We start from the raw sequence: 17,735 nt of genomic DNA, 5'->3' as shown, positions 1-17,735 counted from the left end.
CAAGGAGAGCAAGAAACTGCATGGTTTGGGCAGGAAAGTAGCCTCCACTTCCGCCTACCAGGCAAGGATTGCCAACTCCACCACCCTGTTGGCCCGCTACAACTGCCATCAGTGGGAAGAAGTCGCGGCACTCATAGACTCCGCCCCAGAACCCTTAAAGAGCCAGTTGGCACGAGTTGCGGCGGAGGGAAGAGCCGTGTCCGGTTGTATTTTAAAAGCAACCTTTGATGCCGCGGATAACGCCGGCAGATTGATAGCAGAAGGAACTGTTATCAAGAGACACGCTTGGTTACGGCAGTTTGGATTCAAAGCTGAAACCCAAGCATCTTTGTTAGATAAACCGGTGGAGCCGGATCTGTTTGGTAAGGCGGTCGAGGACGCGCTGAAAAATGCCAACGACGAATATGAGACACTCAAATCCCTAGGCCAACTAACCAACAAACCCCCTAATCAAAGAGGGAAGGGCAATTTTCATCGCCCACGCGGCCAAAATTCCCAGAGAGGATCCAACTATTCCCAGGGGCAGGGTACACCGTTGAACAATAATAACCAACAGTCTTCCCAGGGTTACGGCAAGGGTAATAAAAGAGGACGTGGTAAGGGTAGAGGCAGTCCCAGTAAAGGAGGCGGCACGCCTCCACCAAAACAGTGACGCTCCGTTCAGGGTCCCTTCTCACGCAACCCCAGTAGCGGGACGCATTTCCAACTTCACCCAAGTTTGGGAAGGGATCACATCAGACAGATGGGTGCTGTCCACAGTATCCGCTGGGTACTGCATAGAACTGTTAGAGCGTCCCCAGAACCATCCTCCACGACAAAGAATACATTCTTTGGAACACCAGAAGATCCTCCTCGAGGAGATCGTCAATCTGCCAGCAAAGGACGCGATAGAACTCGTCCCGGGACACCAGGTAAACAAGGGTATTTATTCAACTTACTTCCTTGTGCCAAAAAAAGATTTGACAATGTGCAAGTATTGGACTTACGGCCTGCAAACAAGTATGTCAAGCCCCAAAAATGTTGCATGACTACTCTCCAAGAGGTAATCAATCCCCCTCCTAAAAAAGGGGGATTACATGGCAACATTGGGCATGAAAGATGCCTATTTTCATATTTCCATGTTCCCAGCGCACAGAAAGTACTTGCGCTTCAAGGTGGACAGTCGGCACTACCAGTTCAAGGTTCTGCCCTTCGGGATAGCTTCGGCTCCAAGGGTATTCACCAAGGTACTGGCGGTGGCGGCAGTACACCTACGCAGGGAGGCAATCCCCGTGTACCCTTACCTGGACGACTGGCTCATCACAGGGGAGACCCCAAAGGACAATCGACCTCCTCTTCGAATTGGGATTCTCAATAAACAAGAAAAAGTCAAGTCTGGTGCCAAGCACTTCCAAACAGTTCCTAGGAGCTATCCTAGACACTCGAGAGGGGTTGACCTTTCCTTCCGAGGAAAGAATTTGGAATATACTGCTGCAAATTCCGCAATATCAGTCCAGTCGCCAGTTAACGGTACGCAAAGCAATGCGGTTGCTGGGCATGATGGCATCATGTATTTACCTGGTCCCCCACGCGCGCCTGCGCATGCGTCCCATGCAGGAATGGTTGGTGAAACAGTGGTCTCAGGCAAGTGGTCAGTGGGACGATCTAGTGGTCGTTTCGCCAACACTTGTACAAAGCCTAAACTGGTGGACAAGAGAAAATCTGTCCAAGGGGAAACCCTTTTACGATCCCGAGATACAGACGGTAGTCACAACCGATGCATGCCTGACAGGGTGGGGAGCTCACCATCTCCACCACACAGCTCAGGGTCTCTGGTCTCACTCAGTGGCAAAGAATCACATCAACCTGCTAGAGCTTCTGGTAGTATTCAGAGCGCTTCAAGCGTTCGAGCCCTACCTGCTAAATCTGTCAGTGCAAATCCGGACGGACAGCTCTACAGCCATGTTTTACCTGAACAAGCAAGGAGGGACTCCTTCGCCAAATCTGTCCAAGCTTGCCCAGAAAATTTGGAAATGGGCACTCAGACGGAACATCTTCCTGTCATCGCAACATGTTCCAGGGGAATCTCCATTCTCTAGCGGATGCTCTAAGCAGAGACCCCCTCCCAGAAGAACACAAATGGTGTCTACACAGAAGAGTCGTAGAAGATATCTTCTCTCAGTGGGGCTTCCCCACTGTAGACCTATTTGCCACAAGCGAAAACAGACAATGCCCAGGATTTGCATCCAGGTCCCCCCAATCAGACTCCCAGGGGAACGCCTTGTGGATGAACTGGTCAGGAATGTTTGCATAAGCTTTTCCACCAACTCCTCATCAGGAAGGTGGTCAACAAGATGAACAGAGAGTTGATGACGCTCGTCCTGGTTGCTCCCATGTGGGCGAGACAACCGTGGTTCCCCCACTTACGCAGATTAGCTGTGTGCGAACCTATCAAACTTCCGGCCTGGTACAACCTACTGTCCCAGCACCAAGGTCAAACAGTGCATCCTCAACCCAACTCGATGAACCTGGCAGCATGGCTCCTAAGGTCATAGAGTTCGGACATCTCAATTTACCACAGAGGTGTATGGACATCCTAAAAGAATCTAGGAAGCCAAACACGAGGCACTGCTACTTTGACAAATGGAAGAGATTCTTTATCTGGTGCCAGAATAAACAAATCAACCCAGTTGATTGCACTCCTTCCACTATTGTTAAATACATGCTCCACCTGCTGGATGCAGGACTGGTTTTTAACTCACTGAAGGTACACCTGGCAGCTCTGTCAGCATACACCACTTCCCATAACAAGGTGTCGTGGTGGAAAGTACCAGTAGTTAAAGCCTTCATGGAAGGTGTAAAGAGACTTCACCCTCCCATTTCAAACCCACCACCAGGATGGGACCTTAACGTGGTGCTATCTAAGCTCATGGGCCCCCCATTCGAGCCCATGCACAAAAGCAGTCTCAAACACCTAACTTACAAAACGGCCTTCTTAGTAGCAATTACATCTACAATAAGAGTCAGTGAAATTCAGGCTCTGTCAGTGCAAGATCCCTTCTTTACTGTCCATAAAGATAAACTGGTTTTACGCACACACCCTAGGTTTATTTCAAAATTCCACGTGAACCAGTCCATCGAGCTTCCGGCTTTCTTTCAAGACCCACAAAGCTCGGCTGAGGTGAAACTACACACACACTAGATGTGCGTAGGGCGGTCCTCTACTATGTAAACAAGACCAGACTGCTTAGGAAAACAGATCAGCTGTTTGTCTCCGTAGCTACAGGCAGAGAGGGGGATCGCGTCTCTAAAGGTGCCATCTCTAAGTGGATTATTAACTGTATCCAGCTGTGTTACTCACTTTCTGAAAAAACTCTGCCTTTCACGCCTAGGGCCCACTCTACAAGAGGCATTGGGGCCACTCTGGCTTTCATTGCAAATGTACCCCTTGACACCATTTGCAAAGCAGCTACTTGGAGCTCTATTCACACTTTTACTCAGCACTACTGCATTGACACACATATTCCAAGACAGATACCCAAGTGGGACAAGCGGTTCTAAGACATTTATTTGCTCATGACCCTTCTCACTTCCCACCTCCTTCTTCAGGTACTGCTCGCTAATCTATGCACAGCATGTGATCTAAGCAGATTCCACAAGCCTCAGAAGGGATACATTACTCACCGTAATCGTATTTCTGATGCTTGTATCTGCTTAGATTCACATGCGACCCACCCTTCCTCCCCTCTGAGATAAGGTGTATGGAGGCTTGTAGTCTTACCTTTCTTTATATCTGCTTGGATCATCTGTACTCGCGCTTCTCCTCATGCTACCTCATGTCAGAAAAAATACAATCTGAGGCTCCTACATGCGTGAGGGATCATGGGTACAGTGGACGTCACACTAGGGATAGTATTACTGGCACGCCCTGTGTCGACGCCCATTTTCGAGTTTTGAAAAACAAACTGTAATACTCTGCAGCTTCCACTAGATGTCGGCCTATGTACAGCATGTGAACCTAAGCGGATACAAGCATCAGAAATACGATTACGGTGAGTAATGTATTATATAGTATATATATATATATATATATACACTTTATCAGTGGTGAGTGCCTGTTGGTCTTCTAAGACACTTCATTGGCATGCACGGCCAGTCAGAAATCCAGGTGCGATTCAATTGCAAGGGGGCTTTGTCTTGTCCTATTCCAACGAGTCGGTGGGTCGGGGGGCTCAGACAGGGGTGCGCGTTTGCTCCCTGTCTGTTCAACCTATATTTAACAGATCTCGGCGAGCATCTCAAAACACCTGCAGTTGATCAGTGTAGACCTTTTTGGCTATCATACACCGATGACTTTCTCCTGTTTGATCTTACATTAGTGGGCCTCCAAAGTCTCTTTAACGCATTCAGTCTTCACTCAGTCCCACTCCCTCTCTATTAATCCTGTGAAATCCAAGAGTTTACAATGCTCCAAATGTATCACAAGAACAAAGTTGAAGTGGTACGTTGGTACAGAACCAATAATGAAAGTCAACTCACTGTTATACCTCGGGTTCTTAATCCAGGCCACCCCAGGCCGGACTAAACTGAAAGCCTGGGTGAGAGAACAGGACACTCACTTGGTACGGGTAGATGGGCGTTATGGAAGCTATATATTGCTAACAGCATTCAAATATTACAAGGGTAAAGTGGTTCCAAAAATAACATACGGGACGGAAATATATCCTAATGGATACCCTACCCTGTCTTGAAGCTTTGGCTTGGCGCAGGGTGTTGGGTTTGCCCAACACAGTTCCTCTCGAAGCTGTTCAATATTAACTGGGGATAATCACTCTATCCGCATGTGTAGAATTGAAGCAGCTGTCATTAGTGAGGAAAATATTGATGCCTATAGGAGACTCCCTTTTTGACGATCTAAAAGAAATTCTGGTAAGATGGAAAAGCTCTTGGCTTAATGAGATCTCTGATCACTGCACCTCAGTTCTTATTAAAATGTGTAGCTCATTGGAGGAACTTTGTTATAATTCAGAGCGGGTGAAGAAAACTCTGTTTGAGCTCAACTCGATCGCAACCATGAAAAAGGTACATAGTTAGTTCTCTTGCTCACATTTAGAATACGACATAAGAAACTGGGAGTGTTGGCACCATTCTTGTCAGTATATCTGGCTAGATTGGCTTGCCGTGTTTTTCTGGGTTTTCGTTGGAATCTCTTCTTAACTAAAGAAATCATGTGTAGAAGAGGTTTGATTGTCAGGGACTGGAGGGTTGTAGGTATGTAGGAACATGGAAGCCCAGGAAACTCTGAAACATGTATTTATGTTATGCCCCACACTGATAGTTTTGAGATAAAAACTCTTACAAAAGTGTGTGCAATATGCAACCATTGGTGACACTGAAATTATTAGTTCCTCGTGTTTGTCTGGTCATTTGACATCCACTGTAATTGCCGTTGTGACTTTTTGAGAGTGTTGGGGTTGGTGTTGGGGCTGGTGTAGGGGGAAAAAAAGTAATCCACTTATATCCATAGTTGTCTGTACCACATATATCTGTAGTAACAGTGGCTATGATGCATGCATTTACCTATATGCTGCGATGTTGGGGATTATGCATTTCGTAGTGTTTGATGTGTTAATTGTTTCTTATTTCTATTTTCTTTGTTTTTTGCTTCTTGCCTTTATATTTTGTTTTTTAAATTTTTCTTTAGTAGTGCTTAATTGCTGTGATGAATGGTCTGTTAATTTTTAATTTTTGGCAATGTTGTTAATGATTGACTTGTTTAACCATAAAACAGTAAAGGAAAATACCTTGTCATATCAAGACGTGGCTCGGGGCACATATTAAGGCACTCAAGGCTCACAAGACCATGGTGCATTTACAGGTCCAGAAGACCAAGGAGAGACAGGGGACTTAGACCAATACTATGACGATGATGAGGTATACATCATCAAATCCCCAGACTAGACCGACCAACCAGTGGCTGATTCCCCGGTGGACAACAAGCTGCAGTACAATGACCCTCCTCTTAAAGGCTGCAGAACACTTTAAGATAGATACCGAAGCTTAAGTCAATAAGGACTTTGTAGAGGACATCCTTGGGGATAGGAGATCTGCAGCACAGTTCATACCACTGTTTCAATCTGTCCAGGGGTGCATTCAGCCCACTCTACTTACCCCCAATCTGACAAGGGCAGTCAAACCACGCATTGAAAAATTGTTCCAACCAGCCCCATCGGACCCATTGTACATTAGGGGGCAGCTAAAGCCCGACTCTCTAGAAGTCGCCACCACAAGAAAGAGACGTTAGCCTCTGCTGAAGCCCCTCCTGACAAGGAGAGTAAGGAAATCTACACCCTGGGAAGGAAAGTAGCTTCCTCGGCTGCCTATCAAGTGAGAATAGCTAACACTACGCTATTATCCAGCTATTATTGTCACAAGTAGGACAAGGTCGCACAGCAAATCGACTCGGTTCCAGAGCCCCTAAAGAGACAGCTCTTGCACACTATTGCTGAAAGGAGGAAAGTAGCAAGCTTCATTCTTAAAAATAGCATAGACGCAGCAGACAATGTGGGGTGAATTGGGGCAGAAGGTACCCTCATCAAACGCCATGCATGGCTTTGTCAATCGGGTTTGAAATTGGAGGCCCAGGCTACCCTTTTAAACATGCCCATGGGGCCCAGCTCATTGTTTGGGAACAAGGGTAGGGGACACACTAAAAAAATGCAAAGGAGGACTACGACAGCCCCAAATCCCTGGGACAACTCACTAACAAACTCTTTGTGCAGAGAGGAGGTTCTAATGCACACCAGTTTAGAGAACAGAACTCCCAGCGGTCCTTCAATTACAACCAGGGTGGCCAGTGTTCGTCCTGTCCTGAGGTTCTTCGCAGGGGCCAAAGAACGTCCCGAAGTAGGGGCAGATCCTCCTCAAGAGGGGGCTCCACCCCTCCTAAGCAATGACCAACCACTACAGGTTCCCTCCCACGCCTCTCCGGTAGGTCATATTTCTCACTTTAACCACGCATGGGAGGGAATCACATTTGACAAGTGGGTACTTCCACCGTGGCGGGTGGGCTATTGCATAGAGCTAATACAAACCCCAGCCAACCACCTGCCAAGACAAACTACACAGGAAGAACAACGCATCCTGTTAGAAGAAGTCAAAGCACTGCTACTAAAGGACGCATATAAATCACCCCGGCAAACAAGGGTATTTATTCATTGTACTTCCTTTTGCCAAAAAAAGACCCAACAATGCACCCTGTCCTGGACCTGCACCCTGCGAACACCAATGTCAAGCCACAGAAATTCTGCATGACAACGCTAAAGGAAGTAATCCCACTGCTTAAACAGGGGGGACTATATGGCAGCCTTGGACATGAAAGATGCATACTTTTATATTTCAATGTTTCCAGCGCACAGACGATTCCTATGCTTCAAGATAGCGAACCAACACTACCAATTCAAGGTGCTACCCTTCGGCATAGCCTGCGCTCCAAGGGTATTCACTAAGGCACTAACAGTAGTGGTAGTAAACCTACACAGATAATCAATCCCAGTGTACCCTTATCTGGACGACTGGCTGATAACCGGGGAATCCCCCCATTCCCTCCCCCCACAATTTGCAACAAAATACCCAAAGAACAATCAATCTTCTGTTGCAATTGGGATTCTCAATCAACGAGAAAAAAATAGTCTTGTTCCAAGCAAGACAAAACAGTTCTTAGGAGCTGTCATGAAGAGTGAAGAGGGTCTAGTCTTTCCATCAAACGAAAGAGTGCAAAACATGGTGCTGCAAATACCTCTGTATCTAGCCGGTCACCAAATAACCATATGCAAAGTAATGCGCTTGCTCGGGATGATGGCTTTGTGCATTTACCTGGTCCCGCATGCACGGTTGAGTATGCGCCCAATGCAAGAATGGTTAGCGAAACAATGCTCTCAGGCAAGCGGTCAGTGGGACGATCTAGTGCTTGTTTCACTAACCCTAGTTCAAGCAATACGCTAGTGGACAAAGGAAAATCTATTGAAGGGAAAACCTTTCACAAGACCTACAGTGCAGGCGATTGTCACAACAGAGTCCTCTCTCGCCGCCTTCCAACTTCACCCCGTAACCTTTCACTCTCGCTTCCATCGCCATGCATTTATAACGTTTTTTTTCACCATTTCGGTCCTTTCCTTCTTCTCGCAAGGGATTTGTGTCCCACCTGATGCTCAGGCCCAATCTCTGCCTGTTCTTCTCCCCTGTTGTAATGGTTGGCCATTACAATGCAAGATAATATCAACACCTATTAGCCTGCTCCCTTTACACGCGCAAAACTTTGAACTTTGTTGTACTGTTTACTACCATGGTTTGCATTTACCGTGACCGTTCGGGAGTCATCTTTTTCAAAATGGCCCCTGGTCTTTTTCTTTTGCCATGTCTTTGTGGAAAGGTCATTCTAGAGTTTCTCTGCGCGCGAAACCAGGTTTGGTCTTTGTTCATTTCGCCTTTGGCGGGGTTTCTGAGAGAAACCCGCCTATGGCGCCAGAGTGTCTGGGGTAGGCAGGAAGTGAGGGAGGTGCCGGAAACTCCCTGTGCTTAGTCTCCTAGGAGACCCAAATGCACTCTGTTGTGATTGGTTGACTGTCCTGCAGGAACAGCCAACCTGCTGGGTGAGTGACAGCTAGGCTGGAATGGATGGGAGAGAACTGAATAAAAGGCAAGTCTTTTGGCTTGGAAGGCAGAGTAGACCACTGGACGAAGGAACCGAACAAGAGCTTGAAGAGGAAGCCCTGCTGCAGTGACTACTTGCCAAGTTTGCATCGACAGAGAAGCCCCCGCAAGGACAACATTGAGTTGGTGGGACCAATCAACTCCAAAGTAAGCCACCTGGACACCCATCTCAGAGCTGCTTGAATTTCCTCAGAGTTGCTGCAGGAAACTGTATATCCAGGGAAAGGGACACCAGATTGTGTGTGTTTCTTTTAAGCTGGTCTAAAGCTTTTGGAAGATCCTCCGGACTCCCACGAAGCAGGACTGATCAAGCCTGACCCCACAACCCCCCCCTTCAGCCCCCCCCCCTCAGCACAGTGCGGGACCCCAGAAGAAAGGGAAGTCCACCTTGACAGCCAGGAACTGCGTTGATTGATATTTGCTGTACCGCAAGGAGCTGAAACGAGAAACGGCCACTGAAAATAAAGTTTGCCAGTATAGTGCAGGAGTCCCCCGACGTCCTCCCTCTTGTCCCCACGACTGAGGCCCAGGAACCGTGAGATCTGCAGAGCTGCACAGGAACAGAAGTCATCAGCTGCATCTTTTCTTCTTTGCTAAGGTACTGTAAAACAAGTCTAAGCGAACTTACCTCTTACTGTGGAAGTGCTTGAAACTTCTGCAACTCACAAGTCTAATCAGCTTGTGGTCCTACATTTTGATGCTTCTTTTTACCAAAGGCTCCTATGAACCTGTGCAAAGACTTTTCCATTTACTCACCTGAAGTGCTGCATCCTATACAAAGACCTTTGCCCATTGACTTTGGCTTAGCCTGTTTGAATTGAATGACTTTTCTAAGTGCTATCTGAAAGTATTTGACCTGATTAAGAATATTTGTAACTTTTCGTATTCTAATAACCTTTCCCTTTTACCAACTTTTTAAGAGTATTCTCAATGCCAACAGTAAGATATTAATGTCACCAGCACCCTTGTTACTGAAGTCACCTGTGGGTGTAGGTTGTGTCTGTGGGCCATCCCAAAATTGTCTTATCTGATTAAGAAACTCAGAGTGTACAGTATTGATGTGTATTTGTATGTTACTAGTATATTTCTCCCTTCTAAAAAAAAAGGCTTTATAACTGATTGATAAATTAATAATTGTGTGTCTGTTTCTGGGCCGTCTGCATTCTTCAGCGATCTGCTAAGCGCTCCCATTACCACATGGCATTATGGCATTGTGGTTTCTACAGTCCTGCAAGACAACACATTTGCCAAGAATTAAGCATGCACAGCTTTGCTTGATCCACAGTAGTACCCATTTCAACAACCAAGGGACATAAACGGAGTTCAGGGACTTGGGCTCCCAACTCCCTCAACCTGCTTCTGGGGCAGGATTGGCTCTGGCATACATCCTGGTAGGCCGCCTCTGACCCAGTCACATTGTGTTATGCTGATTGGAGCAGACGTAGAGCCACGCTGCCCCCACTGGTGGATGAAAACGTTTCTGAGGACAGCTGGTGCTGGAGAAGATCTAAGATGAGAAATCTGCGGGAGGAAGGACTAATCCATTGGAAAGAACATGTCCCCCCCCCCCTACCTCTCCTCGCTCCTCTCTTTCTACACTCCCTCCCGCTCCCCTTTTCTCAGCTGATCACTTCCTTCTCACTGTACCTCCGTACCCTTGTGCCCCCTCCCGTTTCCGCTCCTTCCAGCTCCTAGCTCCCCTGCACTGGAACTCCCTACCTCTCTCAATTCGTTCTATTCCTACTTTCTCCTCATTTCGTACCTCCCTTAAATCTCTCCTTCTCCACCCCCTGCCTTGAAACTCCCTCCCCTTCTTGCTCCCCCTCCTTTCTTTCTGCTTCCCTTGATTCCCTCCCTCCACTCCCTAACCACCCCACTCTCATCCTTTCCCCTCTCTCCTCCCCACCTCTCCTTCTCCCTCACATTCCCACTGCTCTTCTCTCCCTTTTACCTTCAGTTTGATTGCTCTTCTAACTGATTTGTTGATTGATTCATACTGTAATTTGCTTCTACCGTTATATTGTTTTATGTTTTGTGTACCAAGTTGTTCAATTGTGCAGCGCTTTGGCGTAAAGCGCTATATAAACAAATACAAATACAAACATAGCAGATAGGTAAGTAATTAGTTTTTTTTTTTTTTTTTTAACTACAGTCCTTGCCATTTTTATCCTTTGACTGCCGACAACTGTGGATATTTGCTGGGCACTGAAACTGTGACGGTCAAATTACATTTTTGTCTGTGGCCCATCTGATGTGTGGTTGACTGCTGGGGCACAGATCACCCTTGAATTGAAGATAATTTTTTTTAAAACACTTCAAGGTTATAATTTGTCATTGTTGGAATATAGATAGAGCCAAAATATTGTTTGTGAATTACTGTTGGTTTTAAAAGACGGTCGATATGATATACTTTGCATTAGTCAATCTAAAACAAATGTATTCTTTTACAGGAGCTATTGGTTACATGGGAACAAGTGCCTTTGTGAGAAAAATTTATACGAATGTGAAAATTGACTGAAGAAAAAAGAAAAATATGGGAACTCTGGATCCGTTACTGCTTTTTTTGGGGGGTGGAGCTTGCACAACAACAGAAATTGCAAGAAGAGGTTGGGTTTTAGCACTGGGTACTATGTGGGTCACCATAATGTGGATGGCTTAAAGTAGCATCTCTTTCATTGATCCTGTGTTCTTACTGACTGCTTTCAACAACTGTTCACAGCAAATGCTTGGATTATTTGCAGTAGGCATTACTACAGTACATGGCTAATCTTCCCAAAAACAAGCTCATTAAAGATGAATAGACTAGCTCTCTTCAGTGAAGAGGACAAACAGTTTATTTAACACATTTGTTCCATTACGTCAACGAAAATGGAAGTTCGGCTTCCTACACGTGATTAGCAGTCTTCTAGGTACCTAGCATTTTGTAAATTATGGTAAAATGCTGTCCCTGAAAGACTTCTTTTTTTCTAATTATTGCCATTGTCTGAATAGTGGTTGTATGTTTTATATTTTGAAACTGGGTGATTATTTTGTTTCTTTGCAGTATCGTCAAAGGCACCCATTTGTTAAAACAAAGGGAGAAGAAAAATGTGCATGTAATATATCAGCTTTCCTTGTAGTTCGGCACACTTCCCATTTTATTTATCTTCAAAAAATAAATATTCTGCCAGATCTTTAAAATCCATCCAAAGAAGATACTCTGAAGACGAGGGAGTGTTCTCTGCATCTGCACTGCAATTTACTGTACAGTTAGAAAGCAAAATGTTAAACGAAGAGGTTCTTTGTTTTTATTACACATTCTGAGGTCTAGATTAAAACAAATAATTTTTAACTATGTCTGAGGTGATCCTCTTTTTCTCCCCAAGGTTTGTCTTAAATTTGTTTGTTTTGTTTGGGTTTGAATGAAGGCTTTACATATGCTATTAAGGGGTAATAAATGTATATAACATTAAATAATGTAACTTAGGTGTAGATCCCAAATGTATTTGGATGTACAGATTTAATACAGAGTACTTTTTCTGATGATGATTCCATGTACAAATATGTGAATTTGAGTGGCTTTCTTCATCGTGCCTGCCACTGCATGAAACAATTGTCTCCTCTCAAACGTGTTTATGTCATGGTTTTTGTTCTGTTTCTTTTCTGCAGCTCTTAATTTAGAACATTTCATATTTTGTTAAACCTGCCTGGACACATGTAACATCTAAAGCACAAGTGCTTTATAAGTGTTCAGGAAACTGAAATAAACTTTCAGAAAACAGTTGTACCCAGATTGTGGAAATAGATGATTTTCCAATTGAAAATACTGTTTGTTAAAAAAGTTAGTTCTAAATGCCAATTTTGGATGGTGTTTCTGTCCTTTCGAGTACATGATACACACTTCAGTTATTACAAAAATGCACTGGCTTCCACTAACCAGGTCGGTTCTGCAGTGGAGAAATACACATCTTGTGGATCAAGATAGTTGTACTAGGGAGAGGGTTTCAGTGACTTTGGTACTTGGGCAAATAAAACTCAAGACTGACAGTGAAAGACTGATGTTTTAATTTACCAGATCACTTGAGATTAGAATGTGGATGATTAGTGTCCAAGTTATTGAAACTGTTATCCTAGGTACATATTTTTGAATAGTTTAAGTATTTGGTGTAGATGAGCTTGCCTTTCCTAACTGACAATCAAAGGAGAACTAATAGCACTGATCCTTTTGGAGAGGACGCATATGCTAACATTGTTCACAAGCATAGACAGTGACACTTGTGAAACAAGCTTTGTAATTTTACTAATTGAATGTTTTATTTGATTTTGTACATTTCAAATCAACAAACAAAACATTATAGCCATATGGCAAACAATCGGGCAGAATGTGTAAAACCAATAAGTGATGCATTTAACTAACACCTAAAACCACATTGTATAGCTTGACTTAGTTTTATCAGATATTTAATGCATGTGGCTTAATGGAAAGCAAGTCACAATATGTGTCGCTCTTAATTGCACACAGTCTCTTTCCATTTCAGCAGAATAACACTTTGTATTTAATCTAATATTCACTTACCTTTTCTTGGCACTTTCAGTTGGGGTGGAACACTAGGAGACTGGGATCCAAGCCACATATTTAATTCAATGCTAGGTATTGCTTTGACAGAGCTTATTAAACTTATGATTTACTGTTCATTGTTACAAATGATGAAGACCTTTTAAATTCAATGATTGGTTCATTGTATATTTCTCAACGTAGGTTAACTAGTGACAACATTGACATTGCTACTTGTTAAGAACACAACCAATCTATGGAGCTTAAGCTAAGTAGTCAATTGTTTTGCTTCGGAAATTGAAACTTCATTCAATACAAATTACCAAGTTAGTCTTGTGCTTTTTGAGATGTCGCATTTTCTAATTGGTCAGTTAACGCATTTCAATGAATTGCATTCTCCCGTAAATTCCTCATCTGATAGATATTCCATCCAGTGCCGGCTGTTCGGTAAAAGTTTCAACAGAGGGTGTGGTGCGGCTCAGCAGCATCCCTCAAACCGGTCATGTCTCTGCTGCACCCCTCCCAAACTCCAGATGTGACGTTGGTGGTATATATATCGTGTCACAATTCCCTCACACCTCCATTCCTTTTTTCTTGGTGCTCAGCACAGTTTTCAGCACACTTTCTTTTGGTATGGTCCTTTCGGAAAGAAAGGCTTAGCTGCCGCTCCTTGAAGGGGCAGGGGGACCTCTAAGAGCCAGTTGACTCCATCAGTAGCGTTTGGTGCAGCGGTGCCCACTAAGTCTCTTTTGGGCTCTCCCCAAATGTTTTCCTGGTTGGAGTGAGGGTCTCCAAGCACTGGGACCGGTAGGAGAGGACCTCAGACACCTGGCCCTTGCAGCTGGTCAGATGGGGATATTGCCTATCCTTGCTGAAAAGACCACCGGCCAGACCACAAACCCCTCCCCAGCAACTGTAACAGAACTCCAGTAAGAACTGAGAGCCCTGCTTTTAAAGGGTGCAGTGGGGGGTTGGGGGGGGGTACAACCCAAAGAGAGGGGTTGGTCTGGTATGCTTGCTATTTCTTGATACCCAAGAAAGAGGGAGGGCTCCGTCCCAACTTGGACCTCAAGGCCTTGAACAAGTTCCTGAGCAAGGACAAGTTCAGGATGGTGACTTTGAGGGAAATTCTCCAAGCTCTACACTCCAGCACTGGTTGGTGTCGCTGGAGCTTCAGGACACCTGTTTTGGTGTGCTAATCCATCCCAAGCACAGGCCGTTCCTGAGGTTCGTCATTGGGGAAACTCACCATCAGTTTAGAGTGCTCCTTTTTGGCCTAACTGCCACGCTGTGGGTTTTTCTCCAACCTGATGCCAGTGGTGGCGCTCACCTCAGGAGATCCAGCTTCCACATGTTACCTTACCTGGACGACTGGCCGCTCTAAGGAAAGTCTCTGGAACAGGCCTTGACGCAGCTCAAGGACACTTGTTCCCTGCTTCAGTGTTCAGGCTGCTACCTGAATTCCCACAAGTCCCATTTCACACCAGCACAGAAGCTCCAATTCATAGGAGCAGTCTTGGACTCCTGGCCTGGAAGGCTACCCCAACCCCTCCCCCGAGTAAAGAGTCACCAGTAACGGGCACATGGTCACACTTTCCGAACCACGACAGCCTTCCGGCAGCTTCCTTCCTCCAATTTTTGGGCCTCGTGGTTTCCTTTATTTTTCTGGTGGCAAAGGCCAGACTGCAGATGAGGTCCCTTGACTGGCTTTTGAGGGATCAACGGTCCTAGTACTTCGACAACATGAAGGACGTCCTCAGAGTGTTTGTCAGTGGCCAAAAAGCTCTCATGGTGAGCTAGCGGGGAGAGCATGATGACGAGAACCCTTTTGAGCACCGTGGCTCGAAGCGCAGATGGTCACAGATGTGTACCTAAAAGACTGGGGCGCTCACTGCAGGGATCTGCAAGTGAACAGCCTTTGCTATCCAGTGGAGCACTGTTGGCACATCAACAGGCTCGAGTAGTGAGCAATCGGGCTATCCCTGATGGCGTTCGCACCATCTCTTAGGGGAAGGTTGTCCTGATTCTGACAGACAACATAGTGGCCATGCATTACCTCAACAAGCAAGGGGGGGGCCCTCTCTGCCTCTGTGCAAGGAGGTTATGCGACTATGGTTGTGGCTGCTGGAGAGCAGTATCTCCGCTTCTGCGGCCCATCTGGCAGGAGCAGAGAACAGGTTGGCGGATGCTCTGAGCAGGCAGAGCAGAGTTTTCCACGAGTGCGACTTGTGGATATCTTCGCCCTATGGGGAATCCTAGTGGTGGATCTGTTTGCCACAAGGGCCAACACAAAGTGCAAGCAGTTCTGCTCAAGGGAATTCCCTGCGAAGGGAGGGGGGGACACACTGGGATTGTGGTTCTCGGACCTTCAAGAAATGGACCTCTGCTCACATAGCCGACTTCCACAGAGGCTCAATCTGCATGCATGGCTCTTTGAGAGACTGACATATGACTGGGATCTCTCTCAAAAGGTGCTTGAGGCGCTACTGGCTGCATGTAGGCCTTCCACTAGGTCCCTTTACACATGCAGGTGGAGAAGGTTTGAGGCTTGATGTAGGTATCGCAATGTGGACCCTATATTGTATCCCAAGTCGAAAAAGGGGGCGTTGACGGGGGCGCTCCTGTCACACTATCCTTAACCTACGTTTACAGGTACCCATAACAATACCTCACTCGTCGACACCTCAGATTGTTTTTTTTTTTTAAAAAGTCTACACCATCGGTTGGTAGTAAGAATCATAACAGAGAAAAAAAGCAACGCCTTCACATGCGGATCACCGTGAACGACATCGTAATGAGTCGACGAAGATTCCTTTGAGACTGCAACATGACGGGCGTACTATAGGGAGAGTGGGGGCGACTATATGCAGTTACAGATTTTGGCATAGCTACACTGTAATGTACATGACGGCCAAGGGGTCTAGAGAATGTCTTTGACCCCTTACACAAAATATAGGCTAGCATTGTTTCACTGATGATCAAAGTTTTGCCCATGGTGCAACTTCAATTTTCCCCTGGAGATAGACACACACACAGTGTGTAAGAACTGCCTCCTGAGGGATCACACCAAAGACCACTGCCGGGCATGCCAACTATTTAAACTGAAAACTCTCGGGAGTGCTGGGCATGTTATGCCATGCATGCAGTTTAGGAAACTACTGAGTCCTGCACTCATGCTTCGGAACCCGTGATCGGGATAATACGGGGCTCGAGACCGACCCCTGTACAGCCAGGTACGGCAGATCCCCAGCTCTGATGGCTAGCACTCAGGGCAAGTTATGGAGAAACCCCAGTGGCGATCTAGAGACCGCAAAGACAAATGAGCATAGTGAAGGAGTAGAGTCCTTGACTTTGTCGCATACAGATAACAACACTTGACTCGCTGTTGGAGGCCAGAATACTCAACAGTCTTCAAAATAGTCAACCCCACAAAAAGGGCATCAAAACAGACATCTCCTACCATTACATGTACTCCGTCGATGCCGGCATAGAAAATCCCTCACTGAGATGTTGAAACGGAAAACATTAGTCGACATCTCTGATGTTTGGAATCTCTACAAATTTGAGTTTTACTGCATCAAATCTCATACGAAACGCAAACAAGAATAGTCAATGCAGGAAATAAGACACTATGTCGAAAAGCATGAAAGCCAGGAAACTCGTGGAAAAAGAGTAAATGGGTCAGGGGAAGAACAACCTCAAAAAGTCATGTTATACCCTGGGGGAAACCCAATCTGAAAACCTCAGTGAACAGGAGGAATTTGAGGACACTGCTCACACCAACACTTATGAAGAGTTTCAAGACTTGGACCCTGAGGAATGTCCTAATGCCATCCCCATACTAGGTAGAGCCCCTAGTATCCTCTTCACCAACAGAGGACAATTTACTTTATTCAGACCTCTTACAAAGAGCTGCTGGCAGATTTGGTATTTTCATGAAAGGACCTGATGGAAGATTAAGACTTTATAGAGGATGTTTTAAAAGAGAAAAAGTTGGTGTCGCATTGTATCTTGCTTCTATCAGCCGTGAAAAAGAGGGTCAACCCATCAATTGTAAAATCAGTCTCCATAAAACCTGTAAACCCAAGGGTGGTGAAGAAACACAAAACTTGTAATTCAGACTCAATACAAATCGAGGGCCAATTGGCCCCTGCTTCAATAGTGGTCACTACCACAAGAAAGAGGACAAACACACCCATGACCAATACTGAATATCCCCCAGATAAGGAGAGTGGGCAGATGTACGTTTTTGGAAGGAAGGCAGCAACAAATGTTGCTTATTATCTAAGAATCATCAATGCAACAGCATTTATGTCCAGATACAACAGGGCAGTCAGATGACTTGGAGGACTCGCTAAAGGATGTCCCTGCAGACGTACAGTTTTCTTTTAGGAAGACTATTGAAGAGGTGAAAAAGTCAGCAAATGCAATTATAAAACACACTTGATGCAGCGCATATAGTAGGATGACAGGTTACAGGAGCAACCATGATTAAATGCCAGGTCTAGGT

The 17,735-nt window shown here is 45.5% G+C and overlaps 1 protein-coding gene across 1 annotated transcript in view; it reads left to right on the top strand.

Annotated features, from left to right (window-relative positions):
* TM9SF3 (transmembrane 9 superfamily member 3) overlaps positions 1–12,457 on the top strand; it is a 620,447-nt gene extending 607,990 nt beyond the window's left edge. Inside the window, exon 15 of the mRNA XM_069610571.1 lies at positions 11,142–12,457. Within this exon, the coding sequence (XP_069466672.1) occupies positions 11,142–11,209 (68 nt within the window). The 3' untranslated portion in view covers positions 11,210–12,457. The remainder of the gene's footprint in view (positions 1–11,141) is intronic.
* Positions 12,458–17,735: the final 5,278 nt, after the last annotated feature.

This window comes from Ambystoma mexicanum, chromosome 8 (genome assembly GCF_040938575.1).
Source record: "Ambystoma mexicanum isolate Mex_15411 chromosome 8, UKY_AmexF1_1, whole genome shotgun sequence".
Lineage (NCBI taxonomy): Eukaryota > Metazoa > Chordata > Amphibia > Caudata > Ambystomatidae > Ambystoma > Ambystoma mexicanum.
This window is presented reverse-complemented; position numbering and strand designations above follow the sequence as displayed.